This window comes from Anguilla rostrata, chromosome 6, assembly GCF_018555375.3.
Source record: "Anguilla rostrata isolate EN2019 chromosome 6, ASM1855537v3, whole genome shotgun sequence".
Taxonomy (NCBI): Eukaryota; Metazoa; Chordata; class Actinopteri; order Anguilliformes; family Anguillidae; genus Anguilla; species Anguilla rostrata.
In genome coordinates this window covers 10,810,893-10,827,201 of record NC_057938.1, presented here as the reverse complement: position 1 = coordinate 10,827,201, position 16,309 = coordinate 10,810,893, and the positions used below count along the sequence as shown (strand labels likewise).

General features: G+C 44.0%; 1 protein-coding gene across 4 annotated transcripts; it reads left to right on the top strand.

Moving 5' to 3' along the window:
• The first annotated feature begins 663 nt into the window (after positions 1-663).
• Positions 664-15,516, top strand: LOC135256495 (procollagen galactosyltransferase 2-like). 4 transcript variants are annotated; one of them, XM_064338308.1, is made up of 13 exons: positions 664-803; positions 1,832-1,971; positions 7,931-8,041; positions 8,576-8,693; positions 9,070-9,204; positions 10,032-10,236; positions 10,624-10,743; positions 11,490-11,563; positions 12,181-12,287; positions 12,440-12,572; positions 13,820-13,947; positions 14,028-14,234; positions 14,647-15,516. In XM_064338308.1, exons 2-13 carry the CDS (start codon positions 1,856-1,858, stop codon positions 14,918-14,920), a joined length of 1,728 nt encoding a protein of 575 aa, XP_064194378.1. In that variant the 5' UTR covers positions 664-803; positions 1,832-1,855; the 3' UTR covers positions 14,921-15,516. The 4 variants fall into 4 exon arrangements, with proteins under 4 accessions (XP_064194378.1, XP_064194376.1, XP_064194375.1 ...); XM_064338306.1 differs by lacking the exon at positions 664-803 and adding an exon at positions 1,087-1,588; XM_064338305.1 differs by lacking the exon at positions 664-803 and having other exon boundaries at positions 1,597-1,971.
• The last annotated feature ends 793 nt before the right edge of the window (positions 15,517-16,309 follow it).

Here is a 16,309-nt window from a genome sequence, read left to right as displayed (position 1 = left end):
CTACTTGTTAGGGTGGATAACGTTATTGAGGATGCTTGTTCTTTAATGTGCAGTGATAGTGTTGTAGTGTGACTGGTTTACAAGAAGTACTGTTCTCTTTTTTCTTTCAAATCAAAGTTATTTAAAATATATGAATATATATATGAATATATAAAGCTGGTTGCAGGTTGTTGATTGGGTGAGTGAGCAAAACCAGATGCAGGTTGTTGACAATTAATTATTTTCAAAGAGTTGTTTTGTTCAGTTCTTGTGATAAAGGACACAAGATTGCACAGATTGTATTTATTCCTTTGAATCACTTTAATAAAGGACTTTTATTTTCAGTCACTAGAGGGTGCAATGTGATCTACTCAGTGATTACTACAGGCAAATGAATTAACTTTACAACACAGGACAAGCTTTGCATAATTATATGATGTCCTTAAAAGAGGCTAAAACAATCATAAACATATTTGTTGCTAGGCACAGACCTTGTTCATTGATACCATTTTATTGTGCTGTTTATTCAATGGGTGCTGCTATGTTCAGATATGACTTCTGTACTTTCCTATGATGTCAGCCAGCAGGTTAGATCAGGTATTATCTATTACTATAAAGTTGCAGATTTAACAGATTTGACATCAACCTATATGTTAATCTATATCAGAAAAATACAGTTTCTGTGATCTTGTTAGTTTCCTATCCAATTTCGTGTTAGATTAAAAGGTGAATTTTAGTAATTAATGTTCTGCATATTATATTCAATAGTACAAGGGACAAAATATGAAGGAGATGCACAGTGATTACAAATCTTGCCAGCTCAGGTACGTAGCAAGATAATGAAGTGTTATTTTTGTGACACCATTACATGAATTGCTTTAAAATTACATTTAAATTACCTAACCCTAACCCTGACTTTAAAAAATTTATTTAGTTGTCAGATATCAAATAATGCTTTGAAAAACCTTAATCAATTGTTTATTCAACTTTATTCATCAGGTAGTCGTTACTGCTTTCTGGGAGAAGCATTTCTTAAACGTTTAACAAATTGAAAATTAATTTTCATTGAGCACACACACATTTACTTTAGTAATACCAAAATACTGTTTCTTAAAAATATTTTTTCATCGTTAAATTTATATATCTAACAGCAGGCCTATGTCATTTACCAAAGTAAATATCGTCGCAAGTGATACCTTTTTATGGCAATGGATTTCAACTGAACTTCAGATTCAAATGACAATTCTGTATCCTGTCATTCATTTAAAAATTGAATTGGAATGAATCAGCAATTCTATATAGGCCACTATAGAACCAGACGATCGAAGTAGGTGACATTGCTGTAAATGGGCGTAGGACAGACAATATCACACGTTTCTCTTGACAGGAGGGCAGACGCATCCGCTTTCCAAACAAATCTGCCGAATTTAGTTGACTTGTCCCTGTCGCTGGGGGTTCGTGTTGAGTGATTTGGTGCTATACGATTCAGTAAAGGACACAAATAAATAACAACATATTGGTCTTAACTGACAAATGGAAATAGCCTACAAAATGTACGTTAGCACACGGTGGTAGGCCTAAAGCCTGAACGGGCTAATTAATGAAGCAGGTAGGGATCTATCAAGGAAATAAACCACACATACGTATCTTGTCCACCCCTTCTCCATATCCCCCTCCCTTCTGGCTGTACATCGCTCCGCACACCACTCGCGCGCTCACTCAGTAGGGCAGGAGCTCATGTCTGTGTGACCGTGTTTGGGAAAAGATGCCGTTTGCGAAAGTGTGGCTGTTTTGCGTGTTGCTCGCGGTTCTGTTTTCAAACGGTCATGCAGACCTGGTTACTCTCGTGCAGGAACCTGTCCGCCGGGAGTCCCCCATGCTGAAGCCAAAAGTATTGATCACCATCCTGGCCCGCAACGCAGCGCACAGTCTACCGTATTACCTGGGCTGCATAGACCGACTGGACTACCCTAAGGATCGGATTGCTATCTGGTGAGAGACATGAATAGGGTAAACCACTTTCATTAACCTCACTGACCTTTATTTGTGAATTGTATCCAGACGTTCAAATTGCTTAGAGTGCTGTTGCTTGAAAACTGCATGTAGTTCCGTTACTGTTTAGCTGTTATGAAAACTTAAGTGCCGATGGCGAGCCGCGAGACCTATTACAGCCCGTTCCCCTGCGCGTGTTTGCTGACCATTCATTGCATCAGATGGATATTAAAGACAGTTAAGCGATGTCCAGGTGGAATGAATAAAGCGTTGTCAGGCTGATCGCGACTCTGCGCAATGTTCACTGTGAATATCATAATCAGAAGACACTGAGCTGAGGTGACTGAGCAGGTGGGAGGCATCAAGTTATACTTAAATGAACATCTGCTTATAAAGTGAAAATACGAGACCTAACATAACTATGTTTTAGGTATGCAGTGGTAGATAGTAATCTGCAATGACTCACCAACTGCCTGCAAAACACCTTGACTCAGAGAACTGGATACCTGCTTTTCTGCTAACCCACCTTAGCTGTGCTCTAGCCTGCTCTATTTTCGCTGAACATTGACCAAGACCAGCAGTATATTTTTGGCCAACTTTTGATGCAGTTGTTGGTTCAGTTGGTACAATTCTACATGTTGTGGTGGTGGGGTGAGTTGCAGGCATGCAATCCATAATAGTGAATCAAGATATAATAATACATATGCAGTGAAGACAGGTCAATGGAAACCACACAGACTGACCTTCCTCATCCCCTGCCTCTTTCTGGACTTTCATTCCCATGGAGACAGAGAACAATGCAGACAAAATGGAGGCCGACATAATTGTCCATTGAGCTACAATCCATAACTTGGAACCAGCACACACATGCTATCATTCTTCCATCTCACTCCCTGTCTCTTCCTCCCTCTCCTGAGTTCTTCACCCCTTCACAGATAACCTGGAGAGGGAACAGCAAATAGAGAAGAGTGAAAAGACTCGCAGTGCACTGTGAAAGAATGCAAAAACGAGAGAGAAATTGGCCACATTTGACAGATACTGTAAGATGAGAGGATATAAAAATTGAGTGCAGATGGTGCTTCTGAAATCTGCCCTGGGGCACACGGTGCACATTTGCCACCCAAAATTCCGTACTCGTTGTACCCCTCCTATTGCCCTTGGGGTATTAAAGTAATTAGGCAGGTGATTTTGGTGCAGTCCACTGGCATGGTATTTCAACAGTGAAATGCAGGCTCAGTGAAGAAAGTCTACAGACCAACACAAGAAAAAAGAGCACAAGTACCACTGTTTGTTGACATTATTGTGTTCAACTATGCCAAACAAGTGCCATGTTCACACAGGGTAGACTGCATTAATATGTCCGTGCATATGCACTTATAAGAAATACAATATTCAGCATTCTAATCAATGTATTATTTTTGTTTTACAAATTACAGCCTACTGATAACTGATTGGTCAGAGGCCTCACTCATGTGCGATGGGTAATTCTACAGGCAATTTTGTGCTGGGTTTCAGGCTACAGGTATCACTTGTATGGCCAGAATGGGACACCAGACCATGGGATGCATAACTGCACTGAGACCCAGCGCCTCATCTGACAACCACATAATAGATTTTCTGTTTTACTTAACAGTGCATAAGTGACAACAGTATGTGCAGATGTAAGCCTGCCAAAAATGTGATGAATTTCATCGTAAAAGGTTTTATTGAAAGCTGTGCACATCTGTGTCTGGCCACTTGAATGGCTTCCTCTGCAGCAACTATGGATTCTTTGAAGTCTTTTTCAAGTCCAGTAAGATGCTTTAAATCCTCAAGCTCCACCCTCATTATCTGGGCTGGTATTCTATGCCTGGTTATAATGCAGCTTTTAGGTGTTTTCTGGGAATTGTATTGTAATGTATTTCTGGAATTTGTATTGGGTTGTGTATTAATGCAGTGCCATGTTAGAAGGTGGTCTTCCATACTGCTGGTGAAGCAAGAGCTATGAGTGGAGGGAGGTACCCCAGAATTCTCAGCAGCTTTTCTTTAGTGATGTAGGCAATTGAGTTTTAGCTCTACCTTCCCAGATTTTTATGACATTCATACTAGCTGTGTGAGGCTACAGGTGTATCAATACAAACCAGTTCCCGGCATTACCTTTCACACGAGTAGCCTGTACTCTTATTCATGGTCACATTGAAACATGCTCCAAGGGGTCAGCGAAGTTCAAAATCAGTCAGTGAGTCAGGAGTTATTTTACCCTGCTCTGAACACTACTTAGTGAGGTGTTCTCTGTCCCACTGTTCTCTGTCCTACCTCTAAATACAAGGCATTTTTCATTTATCCTTCTGATAATTAAGTTTTACTGGTTGTATTCTTACTTGATTATGTATTGCTCCATATCTGTGTTGACTGTTTTGTTGTTTTTGTTTAATGTACTTTCATTGATCATTGAAATATGCTAATGAGTCACACATGTTTTGAGGTTGCAGAGCACAACAGCCTTCTGAATCTTGTGCCTTATTGATGCAATACTACTTCTTCCACTCTGTCTGCCATTTGTTTTGGATTTTTGTTATTGCATGGGTTTGACGAAATGCCTGGATTGATATGCCTTTAAATGATTATGATGAAGGTGGTGTATTGTGTGTGTTGTAGAGAGAGGGAGAGGGAGAGAGAGAGAGAGAGAGAGAGAGAGAGGAGTATGTTTTTAAAAAATTTGAATCAGAGTCCTGGCATACTGTTGGTCTTTGGGGGTCCGTACTGTTGTAGTAAAACATTCCTGTTTTGGCCAGGAGCCCCCAGTGTTCCAGTGTTACCCAGGCTGTGGGCCACTACATCAGAGGAGTTGGCAAACTGCTTGCCAGGCCCCTGTGGTGAAAAATGGCCATCAAACCCATGAGAAAATGTGATTTTTAAAACAACTAGACCAGTTGGATGGCTTTTATTCAGTTTTATTCAGTTTTTTCTTCATATTCAGAAAACATTGCTCCTGCTAATTGTGTTGCTATACTGTCTATCCAAGGCTTAATTCATGATGCAGGTCCTGTTTATTGTTTTGCACCAGGAATATTAACACTACTGTAGCATTAAAACATAAGGGGTTAAATGCCACTGAATGTGTGTATCTAGGTGCTGGCATAGTTGTAGAGCAACTCTACTCTGTTCTGTGTTGCTGGGCAGATTGGACAGTGTGACGTTGATGTGGGACGTTGGCAACAGCAGCTAAGTAGACGCAGCTGGCTGTTGGAAGGTGATTCATCATGCTAATTGTCTTCAACAGTGGCTCCCCTGTGTGGGTCTGTTACTGTGGGCTCCTAACTACCATATTCCTTTATTGGAGCTTTGTTCCCCAAAGGTGATAATGACCCCCAGCTTTTGTATGAGAATCTGTCACTATTTTCCTCTAATGCAGCCTGACCAATAGTGTCCATATGTACACACGCACGTGTGCATGTATGCATGCACACACACACACACACAAACACACTGAGGCAATGGACATGGACAAATAAGGAGGAAGAGAAGGCTTAGAGAGCAGAGAGAAAGAGAGGTGGGCAAATATGCTTCAGCAGGTTCCGTTTCCTAACATGTGGCATCCACATGTTGTGATAATTTGAAAGGGGATCGCCCGAGGCATAAAAACAACCGTCCAGGGAGGTACTGTAAACTTCAAAGAGAGGGGGAGGGAAACAGAGCTTAAGACACAGACAGAGAGAGTGTGTCCAGCATTCTCACAGCAGGCCCTAATTATGACCTGTTAGGGCCTAACTGCCTCGCTCTTTCTAACACACACACACGCACGCACTCACACACACACACACACGCAAGCACACAAGCACACACACACTGTACACTGACAACACATTACATTCATTTAGCAGACGCTTTTATCCAAAGCGACGTACAAAAAGTGCATTTTCATGATCGTAGACAACTGCTGAACACGGGTTCAGTAAGGTACAATTACTTATTTTGTAAAGCTATTTCTAGCCGAGAACAAAGAACACTATCCTGGTCTAACATCTGCAAAGCCAAACTAGGCAGAAGAATAAGCTAGAGTATTAGGACAAATACAATTTACCAAGAAGTGCAGGGATGGGGCAACATGTAACAAGTGACAGGAGAAAGGGTTTTTTTTTTTTTTTTTTTTTTTTTTTAATATATATATATATATATACACAGCGTGGTGGTGGTTATTCTAGGTATAGTCTGAAGAGATGAGTCTTCAGGCCACGGCGGAAGATGGATAGTGAGGGGGAGGTTCGGAGAGGGACGGGGAGTTCGTTCCCTCACAGTACTATTATTATGCACCCACACTCATTATGCATTATATGACATTATATTCATGTAGCAGACCCCAAAAAGAGCAGCTTGCAGTGCAAAAGAACATAAGTATACCAGGGAGTGTATATGCAAAATCACTACAGCAGTAAATGTAGGTTAACTGTGCTAACCTACAATCATTGGTTATCTGGGGACTTCTGGAGTTAGGGTCAGAACAGATCCATTGAAGAGACGTGGTCAGGGCGAGCCAGCTGATCTTGATCACTCTGGCGAGTGGAAATTGTGTGGCCTGGAGACATTGAGAACAGCAGGGTCCAGAATACGAGATCCTTGTTTAGAATTTGAGACAGAAACTGACTCTGTAGGCAAGTTGAATGCCCTCACGCAGAAACGATATTTTTTAATGTATTTACGCAAGCACACACACACACACACACACACATACAAACACATACACACACACACACACACACACACACAGACATTCTCTGCCTATCATTCATACACTGACTCACACTGTGTGTCTATAGGTTCTCATCTATTCACACTTCATGTCCCAGGGAAACATCTCATTAAGCCAGTCCTCCATATGGTATTTCATTGTAAGGAAACTTGTAAAACAGTAGTGCACATAACCCTTCATTAGCTGTATGTTGCTCAGCTGTGGTTCAGTCTCTACCCTGTGATAAAGACAGACACTAGTTATCACGGACAGCACACTCGCTCATTTTTACATGCATACACACATACTTGCATAAACAGTGATTTTTAACCCCAGAATTTGCCCTGTGGCCTGCCAGGTTCTGAGCCTGAGTTCAGGTGCACTGGCCCAATGTGTGGTTGTGCTGGCGGGGGGCCTGATGTGCCAATGCCAATCTTTGGTGGACACGATGTCTATGCCTGGCTAAGATAAACAGCATGTTCGATTACTGCATTGTGCAAAAATGCAGGCCCCTTTCCCCGCAGATCTGTAGTTTTCTTAAGAATTTGGAGCTATTGTTGTAGATTGAAAACACACCACTTTATTTCAGTTACACCCCTGTGGTTTTTCAGGGGCCTGGACTCAATGTTGTTCACTTAGGATTCTTAATTTCAGGGCTGTTCAGGATTGTATGGTATGCTAAAGAAAATGCTATGATTTTTTTACTGTTTTAATGCAGAGTGCTGCCAATGTGCGTTGCATTAATGCAATGTTAACACAGTACTGTGTCAATGCAGTGTGCTGTGTGTATGTGCAGTGTTCTTTTGTAAATGTGAGTAAATGCAGTGTTATATACTTGTGTGTGCTATATAAATGCAGTGTGCTGTGTGTATATATGTGCTGTATAAGTGCAGCATGCTATGCACATATATCAGCTGTATAAATGCAGTGTGTGGTGCATATATGTGCTGTATAAGTGCAGCATGCTATGCGCATATATCAGCTGTATAAATGCAATGTGCTATGAGCGTATACGTGCTGTATACGTGCAGTGTGCTGTGTGCATATATGTGCTGTATACATGCAGCGTGCTGTGTGTGTATATGTGCTGTATACATGCAGCGTGCTGTGTGTGTATATGTGCTGTATACATGCAGCGTGCTGTGTGCATAAATGTACTGTATACATGCAGTGTGCTGTGTGTGTATATGTGCAGTGTACTATGTGCTGTATAAGTGCTCCATGCTATGCCTATGTGCTGTATCGCTGCAGGGCAGCGGCGGACCACAGCAGTGACAACAGCACGGCCATGCTGCATGAGTGGCTGAAGCGGGTGCAGGGCCAGTACCACCATGTCGAGTGGAGACCCATGGAGGAGCCACAGTGAGTCTGCCCTTCCCCTGGGGCTGTTCTCCAGAACTACCCTCCCCTGGGGCTATTCTCCGGAACTACCCCCCCCTGGGGCTATTCTCCAGAACTACCGTCCCCTGGGGCTATTCTCCTGAACTACCCTCCCCTGGGCCTATTCTCCAGATCTACCTTCCCCTGGTTCTATTATCCAAGACTACCTTCCCTACCTGGGGTTATTCTCAAAACTGCAATCCCCTGGGGTTGTTCTCCAAAACTGTCTGCAGTTCACCTGCCAATTATGATACGTTTAAAATCTGCATAGACCCTGAAACTGGTTCTAAGTTTTTTTGGTAAAGGATCAGTTATCAGTAATAAACGGCCTCGTGGCTCCATATGTACAATGAGCATTAGCAGTTAATGACCCATAGAAACTCATTTTATGATCCCCAAACTTTCCTTCAGATACATGCAACACTGTCTGCCATATACCAGCGGAGGTCACGTGTTGAATGTGGTGCTTGGTGATGCCCCCCTCCAGCTCACCCCCTCCTGGTCTCTCTCCCCCAGGTCTTATGCAGATGAAAGGGGGCCGAAGCACTGGTCAAACTCGCGCTTCACCCATGTGATGAGACTGAGGCAGAGAGCCCTGAGAGCAGCCAGGGAGCACTGGGCTGACTACATCCTGGTGAGCAGAGACACACCAATCCACTTCGTGGTTTCTTATTATGAGAAATTTCCATTGTGATGTATTTATCTATGAACCCTTTGAAGATTAAGTTTTGGGAATGTTTTTATTTTCAAAAAAATAATTTTAAATTACCATTAGTGATTCTTACATCAGCCTTAGAATGTTCAGTTAAGATCATTCTAATCATATATTTGCGATCTTACGCCTTAAAGGGTAAAATAAATAATAGGAAAATATTTCCATTTGGATGCTAAATGTCCACATTGAAACAAGTGACTGTGATCCTTGTTCAGTTCTGTGTAGACTGGGTTTGCCATCTTGGGTCAGTGTGTATCTGTCTATGAGTGTTTGTGACTTGTTCTTCATCCCCCAGTTCGTAGACAGTGACAACCTTCTGACGAACCCCCGCGTCCTGACGCTGATGATGGCTGAGAACCTGACACTGGTGGCCCCCATGCTGGAGTCTCGAACCCTCTACTCAAACTTCTGGTGTGGCATGACCCCTCAGGTACAGTGGGTTTGGAACCCAAGGCCTTCAGCATAACTAGAGATCCTTAAACACAGTCCAAGCTGGGCAGGCTTACACACAGACAGATGTGTTTAACAGCTGCATCATCATGCATCAGGTTAATGCAGCTGCCAAGCTTATCTGCACATGTTCTGTACTGCCTGTCTGTCTAACTTGGACAGAAATGACCACCTCCACCCATCTGGAACAGTACCTCACATCACTGTCCATCCCAAGTATTCAAAATCTTTGGTTTAACTGATATCAGGCATTTGTAATGATGCATGGAATATGATACAATGTAATGGACAGTATGATCTGACTCAAAGCACAGATTTTATACATAACATAATGAAGAACAGGCCATTCAGCCCAACAATGCTCGCCATCTTCCTGACTAAATTGTACCTAGCATTAGTATACCCATAATAGGGGTCAGTGTACTCACAGGTCCACAAAATTACAATGATCAAATGCTAATTGTCTAATACTAGCATTCATAGAAGGTCAGTGGCCATTAAAAACATCAAACAAAAAGAATAATCTTACTTTTGGCCCTGTAAGAAAGAGCATGATATGTTTCATTCAAACAGGATCAATGTACTCAATTGATCAATGTGATCAATTTGTACTTTTAATGTTTACCCATTTACGGAGACATGCAATAAAGTGATGGTACACTTCTCTTTTTCTGTCACCATTTCTTTCCTTCTATTCTCTCTCTGTAACAAAGAATATGAATCACCATCTTCCACTTTTTTAACCCCATCATCCCTCTCTTTCTTTCGCTTTCTCTCCCTCCCTCTCTCTCCCACTCTCTCTTTCAGGGTTATTACAAACGCACCCCAGACTACGTACCCATCCGGCAGTGGAAACGTTCAGGCTGTTTCCCAGTTCCCATGGTGCACTCCTCCTTCCTGTTGGACCTGCGGCGCCATGCGAGCCGCTCCCTGGCCTTCTACCCCCCCCATCCCGACTACAGTTGGACGTTCGATGACATCATGATCTTCGCCTTCTCTGCCCGTCAGGCAGGTCAGTGAAAGGAGAGGTCATTGCCATGGCCGGCTCAACTCTTTGTTGTGTTTAAAATTCATATTTTCCTTGGATATGATCAATGGGAAAGCCCAGGAACCTCCATTTTCAGTAGCCCTCATCTTTCTGACATGATTGGCATGTGGTTGGCATGATGTGATTGGCATCATGAAGACCATGATGTTGTGAGTCCATACACAGTGACTCTACATTAAAGGAGGTGGACGATGGAGATAGGGCATCTTAGTGAAACTGGCACCATATTGTCATGCTCAGAATACTGTTTTCAGTTTTCTGCTACATATGGTTAATGATCTGTGCATGGAAGTAGATAGGGGGAATATGGACAGCGCAAATGTACGCGATTCATTTTGTGCCTCTTTGCAGACGTGCAACCGTATGTGTGCAACCGAGAACATTATGGGTACCTTCCAATGCCCCTGAAGGCTCATCAGAGCATGGAGGAGGAAGTCGAGAGCTGTGCTCACACCATTACAGAGGCTATGAGTAAGTACTCCATCCCTATTCCCAATATTCACTGCATGAGAGGCCGACCAGGAAGTGATACGACTGGCCTCGCATCTCGCCCATTGAAAATAGCAGCGTCCCATTGTCCATTTATCTATACTGTCAATGGTCCCTACTCACAGGAACAATCCAACGCACTTCCTTTGACTGTTTTAGATGCCACTCATTCTCCGTCTCAGGCAGTCCTTTAGATTTACTGTAGGTTTATGAGTACCCCTTCACTCTTTCACATCTTTGTCCTCTTTTTAGTCCCTACCTTTCTTTCACACCCTGGCTCGCCTTGCTTCTCTTTGTCTCTTCATCCTCATCGCCTCCTTCAGTACAATCTACTCTCTGTGCTGTGCATCAGTGCTCTCTGTCTCTCTCACAGACCTGACAGAAGTCTCACCACCCTGTGATTGGCTTGCTCTTTCACTCTGAACTCTCTCCCTCTTTCTCGCTGTTCCATCTACCTGGACCAGGAAAACCATCTGACTTTGTGAACGCACATAATTTGGATAATGAAATTAATCTGTTATGTGAGACTTCCATAGCTTCAGGATTTCCTGTAAATATCCTTTAACTCCATAGCCTTTGGATTTCAACCTGAAACCTTGTTACAAGTGCTTGTAGCTTTAAAGATCTTTTCAGAATTAAAAAAAAAAAAACATTTCAGAATGAGCATATGGGCTTAGGAGCTTTCTCCATAGTCCTGTGCTATAGGTGATCCTGACATTTCTTTCTAGTTGAAGACCCATTGGAGCCCTCACAGTACCTGCACATTCCTCCAAAACCTCAGGACAAGATGGGATTTGACCAGGTAATAGTTCAGTTTGTTCTGTCTTGCTGTATGCCAAGAATTTTCATACTTGGTGCTGAGGCCCCTTTGTTTAAGTGGTTTTCCTTCCAACCATAGATGGAACCCCCTGAATTGCTACAAGCTGTTAACTGTTCTTAATAAGGAACTTTTAGTGTCTATTTACCAACCTTTATTTATCAAGATATTGGGTACAAGGGCTTCTTGTGGACTCATCCAAAGGCACTGTTCTAGTGCATGGATGGGCTCCATGATCTGATATCAAATTCTGACTGTGCCACTGCCCACTGTGGCTGGCAGCACACATAATTAGTGGTAGCATCACCCAGGTGGTCGAGCTCTAACTGTTTTTTAGCTGCACCAGCTGGTTGATTGGTTGGCCTGTGTCTGGTTGCTAAAACCACCCAGGAACTGTCTTCCTCTGCCTCTTGTCTGTGCAAGCTGGGCTTAGCTGCAGCAGGATTACATGCATTGGAGAAGAGTGTGTGCTTCTCTCCCACATCGACCGCAGAAATTGCCGCATGAGTGCTGTATACATTTGGGCATTCCAAATTTTGGAGCAAATGGTGGAAAAAAGCATATAAACCATCCTCCTTTCTCTCTCTCTCTCCTCCCCTCAGATCTTCCTGATTAACCTGAAGCGCAGGGTGGACCGCAGGCAGCGGATGCTACACTCCCTGGAGGTTCTGGGCATCGAGGCCACACTGACCGAGGCCGTGGACGGCAAGTACGACTCGCCAACACGCACCCTGCTCACGAGCTTACGACAGCCTGCGCTCCTTACCTGACCTTTACCATTCTGGCCTTAATCCTCCCCTTCTAAACCTCTGTTCTATTGTTCACTTCCTTCCCTTCTTTCTTCCTTTGTCCCCCTCCCAGGGCCCTGAACACTTCTCAGCTGCAGGCGCTCGGCATAGAGATGTTGCCTGGATACGAGGACCCGTACTCTGGCCGAGTGTTGACTCGTGGGGAGATAGGCTGCTTCCTCAGCCATCATTACATCTGGACACAGGTACACACCTGAACACAGGCAGACCTCTTGACACAGTGTTCTAGCGTTTTTGCTTCTGAAGAATTGACTCTTTGCATAATTTTGGACTTCTTGACTTCTTGTAGGTAACTTCTAGCAAACAACTTGGGGCATTTGGTTTTGGCAGTTATGCATCCTGACATCGTACATTCCTCTATAGCTGTTCATCATCTACTGAAGAAAGGGTAGTACCTTGAGCACATACATGCCCAAAGAGCGTCTCTGTTTCATAGATGGTTGGGGGTTTTCTTGATTTGAAGTCAATGACATTCTGACTTTGGAAACTTTTCTCTATGACAAATAGTCCATACACTCCACACAGCCTAGACAAGACGATACTGATTTTCATGGGCTATTAAGGAGTTTCTGATTAAACATATGACTTCCTAAACTAGGACAACCCTCATTTTGTCAAACCAAAAACCCAAAAATTATAATCTTACACGCAATGAGAGATTGACTACCACTCTCTAAATTCCCATTTTGTGGAAAAATTGTTTTGATTACAAATTTTAATTAGTGGAGTATGGAGCCAAATCAATAAAACCTATGTCTTTGTCCCAAAGATTATGGAGCTGACTGTAGGTGTACGCTCAAAACTGGCTCAAGAGAGTGACAAAAGGCAGGTCATGCCAGAGACAGATTGCAAAGGAAAAGTACATTTTATCAAAAATTACTACAGAAACATAATTCCAAACTTGTAGAGTGGTAAGTCAGTAGTGTTTGTAGTGTGTGGTTAAGTGTAAAGTAGAGTGTGAATGTTGTAGGGTGGAAAGAAAGAAAGAAAAAAAAACATACAACCAAAAGTGTCAGGGTGTCTGGAAGGAGACTGAACGAGTGAGCCCAAGTAAACAACTTAAATAGGCTGACAACCACCAATCAAGGCTGGCAATCAAGGCTTAACTACCCCCTCAGCCTTGTCAGCTAATTACTTTTAAAACAGAGAGAGTAGCGCACAGATGAGGTAGGAGGGATGTAGCAACACACACCTGGATACCTCAACTCAGGTAAAGACACAAACATATTGCTGCATATAAAATTGCATTTACTTGGACTGGAACTGTAAGTGATGCAGTGGAAATGGAAATAAATGTTGCTGTTGTATCGTAACAGCACAGCACAGGCCCCACATGGAGGTCCCAATGTAACACTGATAACGAGGTACTCTTTCACATGCCCAGATTGGGTTATCATATCATGGATTACCTTGTGTTGAATGTCGCCCTCAGGTGGTGGAGCGGGGACTGCGGAGGACCCTGGTGCTGGAGGACGATGTGAGGTTCGAGCCCAGATTTAAGAGCAGGCTGAAGACCATCATGGAGAACGTGGAGCAGGCCGAGCTGGACTGGGACCTCATGTAAGGACCCCATGGGCACTGGCCAATGTACAGGCACATTTTGGGACCCCCCTAACCCACCCCTCACCGTTCTGTTTCAGCTACGTGGGTCGTAAGCGACTGCAGGTAAAGCAACCGGAGCAGGCGGTGGAGGGTGTCAGTAATCTGGTGGTGCCGGACTATTCCTACTGGACCCTGGGTTACATGCTGTCCCTGCAGGGGGCCCAGAAGCTTCTGGAGGCCCAGCCCTTCGGCAAGATGCTGCCTGTGGACGAGTTTCTGCCTGTGATGTTTAACAAGCACCCCAAGTGAGTGTGCGACAGAGAGACGGACATCATAAATCTGGGACCCCCTCTCCTACCCTGCCTGTTATTCTGCATGTTCTCTAATTCCCTCTCTGCTTCTGTTCCTCCCTTTCTTTTCTCTCAGGTTTCACATTAAAAGAAGTGGACATGTGTGTGTGTGTGTGTGTGTGCGCGCGCTTGTGCGTGTGCGTGTGTGTGTGTCTGTCTATGTAGATTGTTCCTCCGTTGCTTTCACTGTTTCTTCCTTTATGTCAGGATGTCAGGTTCAGGGGCCAGGGGTCAGGTTCCGGGGATGTGATAAATGCTTGCCGGTGGCATCTTTACTGAGTCTGAATAGACTTCTGCTTCTGCGCAGTGTGAACTGTGTTGTAGAGGAGGGGGGGCAGCATCTAAAACTCTTCTCCGGCCCCCTCAGCGAGGCGTACATGACGCACTTTGAGCCGCGGGACCTGCGGGCGTTTTCGGTCGAGCCCCTGCTCCTGTACCCCACGCACTACACGGGCGAGCCGGGCTACGTGAGCGACACGGAGACGTCCACCATCTGGGACAACGAGGACGTGAGCACGGACTGGGACCGCCAGCACGCGCACAAGACCCAGAAACAGGGCCAGATCCGCCCCACGGCCCAGAACAGCGTCACCGGGGACACGCCTCCTCCTGCCGCGCGCGTCACTCGAGATGAACTTTGACCCTACGGACGGAGAGACTCTTACTAACACACACACAGGCATACGTGCGTTCAAGTGCTTATGCACAGATATACCCTGACACAGGGTAGTGCTCATTTACATACTCTCAGAGGCATACATGCAAACACTCATATAAACAGACACGCACACGCACACATACACACAAACACGCTCGTACAGACTCAGGCTTTTATACATGCATACATGTGCAAGAATCCAGGCATTAGCTCTTCAGTGAACTCGGTGTTAAAATCTGCAGCACACAAGCTGGGTGTGAAGAGCAGAGAGGTGCTTTCACTGAGGTACAGATAGGGGGTGATGACTGCTCCTCCCTGAGTTTTATTTATTTCTCCTGCTATTGGTTCTTTGATATCATGTTGCCCATGGCTGAGCTGATTGAATTCTTACCCACAACTGGGAGCCATTGGGAGATGCTGGACCTCCCACTGTGACACTGGCTGAATCAGGAAAAGTGAGAAAAGAAACCTGAAACTTATGTTTTATTTATGTGATTTTGACTGATGTAAATGTTCATCAATTGCAGACATGGGTCTGTGCAGCACAGCAAATAAAAGAATCTTATTTCTGTCTGATAACTTGAAGAGGTGTGTTTGTGTGTGTTCGTGCGTGTCGTGTGTGTGGGTGTGTAATCACGAGTGTATTTACATTTGTGTTTGAATGTTATTACCAGTCAGTCTTTCTGACTGAATGAGAGCAGGCACATCAACTGAAAGCTTCAGCAGAGCTTGCTGACTTTGAGTGATGTTGTTACTGTGATTGCCTGTGGAGGGCAGTATTTGCCCGCATGTCCCTGATATCACTGTACAAACAGATCTGCTCCTCAGGTGTATCCATTTATAGCCACTCAGAAAGGAATAGGTGCTCAAGTACACATAAGTGTCTCACTGTGTGTTTGAGAGAGCTATCAGTGTGTGTTTTATTTGACAGTGAGAAAGTGTGTTGCTATATATCTATTTGCGTATGGGGTGTGAGGAGTGTGGGCATTGGGTTTTGAGGAATATAACAGTATGCTATACAGCTGCTGTGATTCCTGTTTGTATCCCCCTCCAATAGAGCAGGGACTCGGTACAGGACTCAGTGGAGCCAGTGAGTCTGACACAGTGGAGGCAGCCTATCACTGGGATAAAAAGGAAAGCAGTCTGCCTGCCATCTCATTTATCACCAGCTCTCTTTGTCTCTCTCTCTAAATTTCTCTCCCACTCTTTCTTTCTCTTTCCATACCTCACTTCAGTCTGTCTCAGTTTGACTGGCTTTATTGACGGGACAAGGATGCACTTAAACTGCCAAAGCATATGCTGACATAAGCTTTATCAATAACACAAATTCACCTACAATAAAAACATTCAAAGCGTTTTCTCTTTCTCTCTT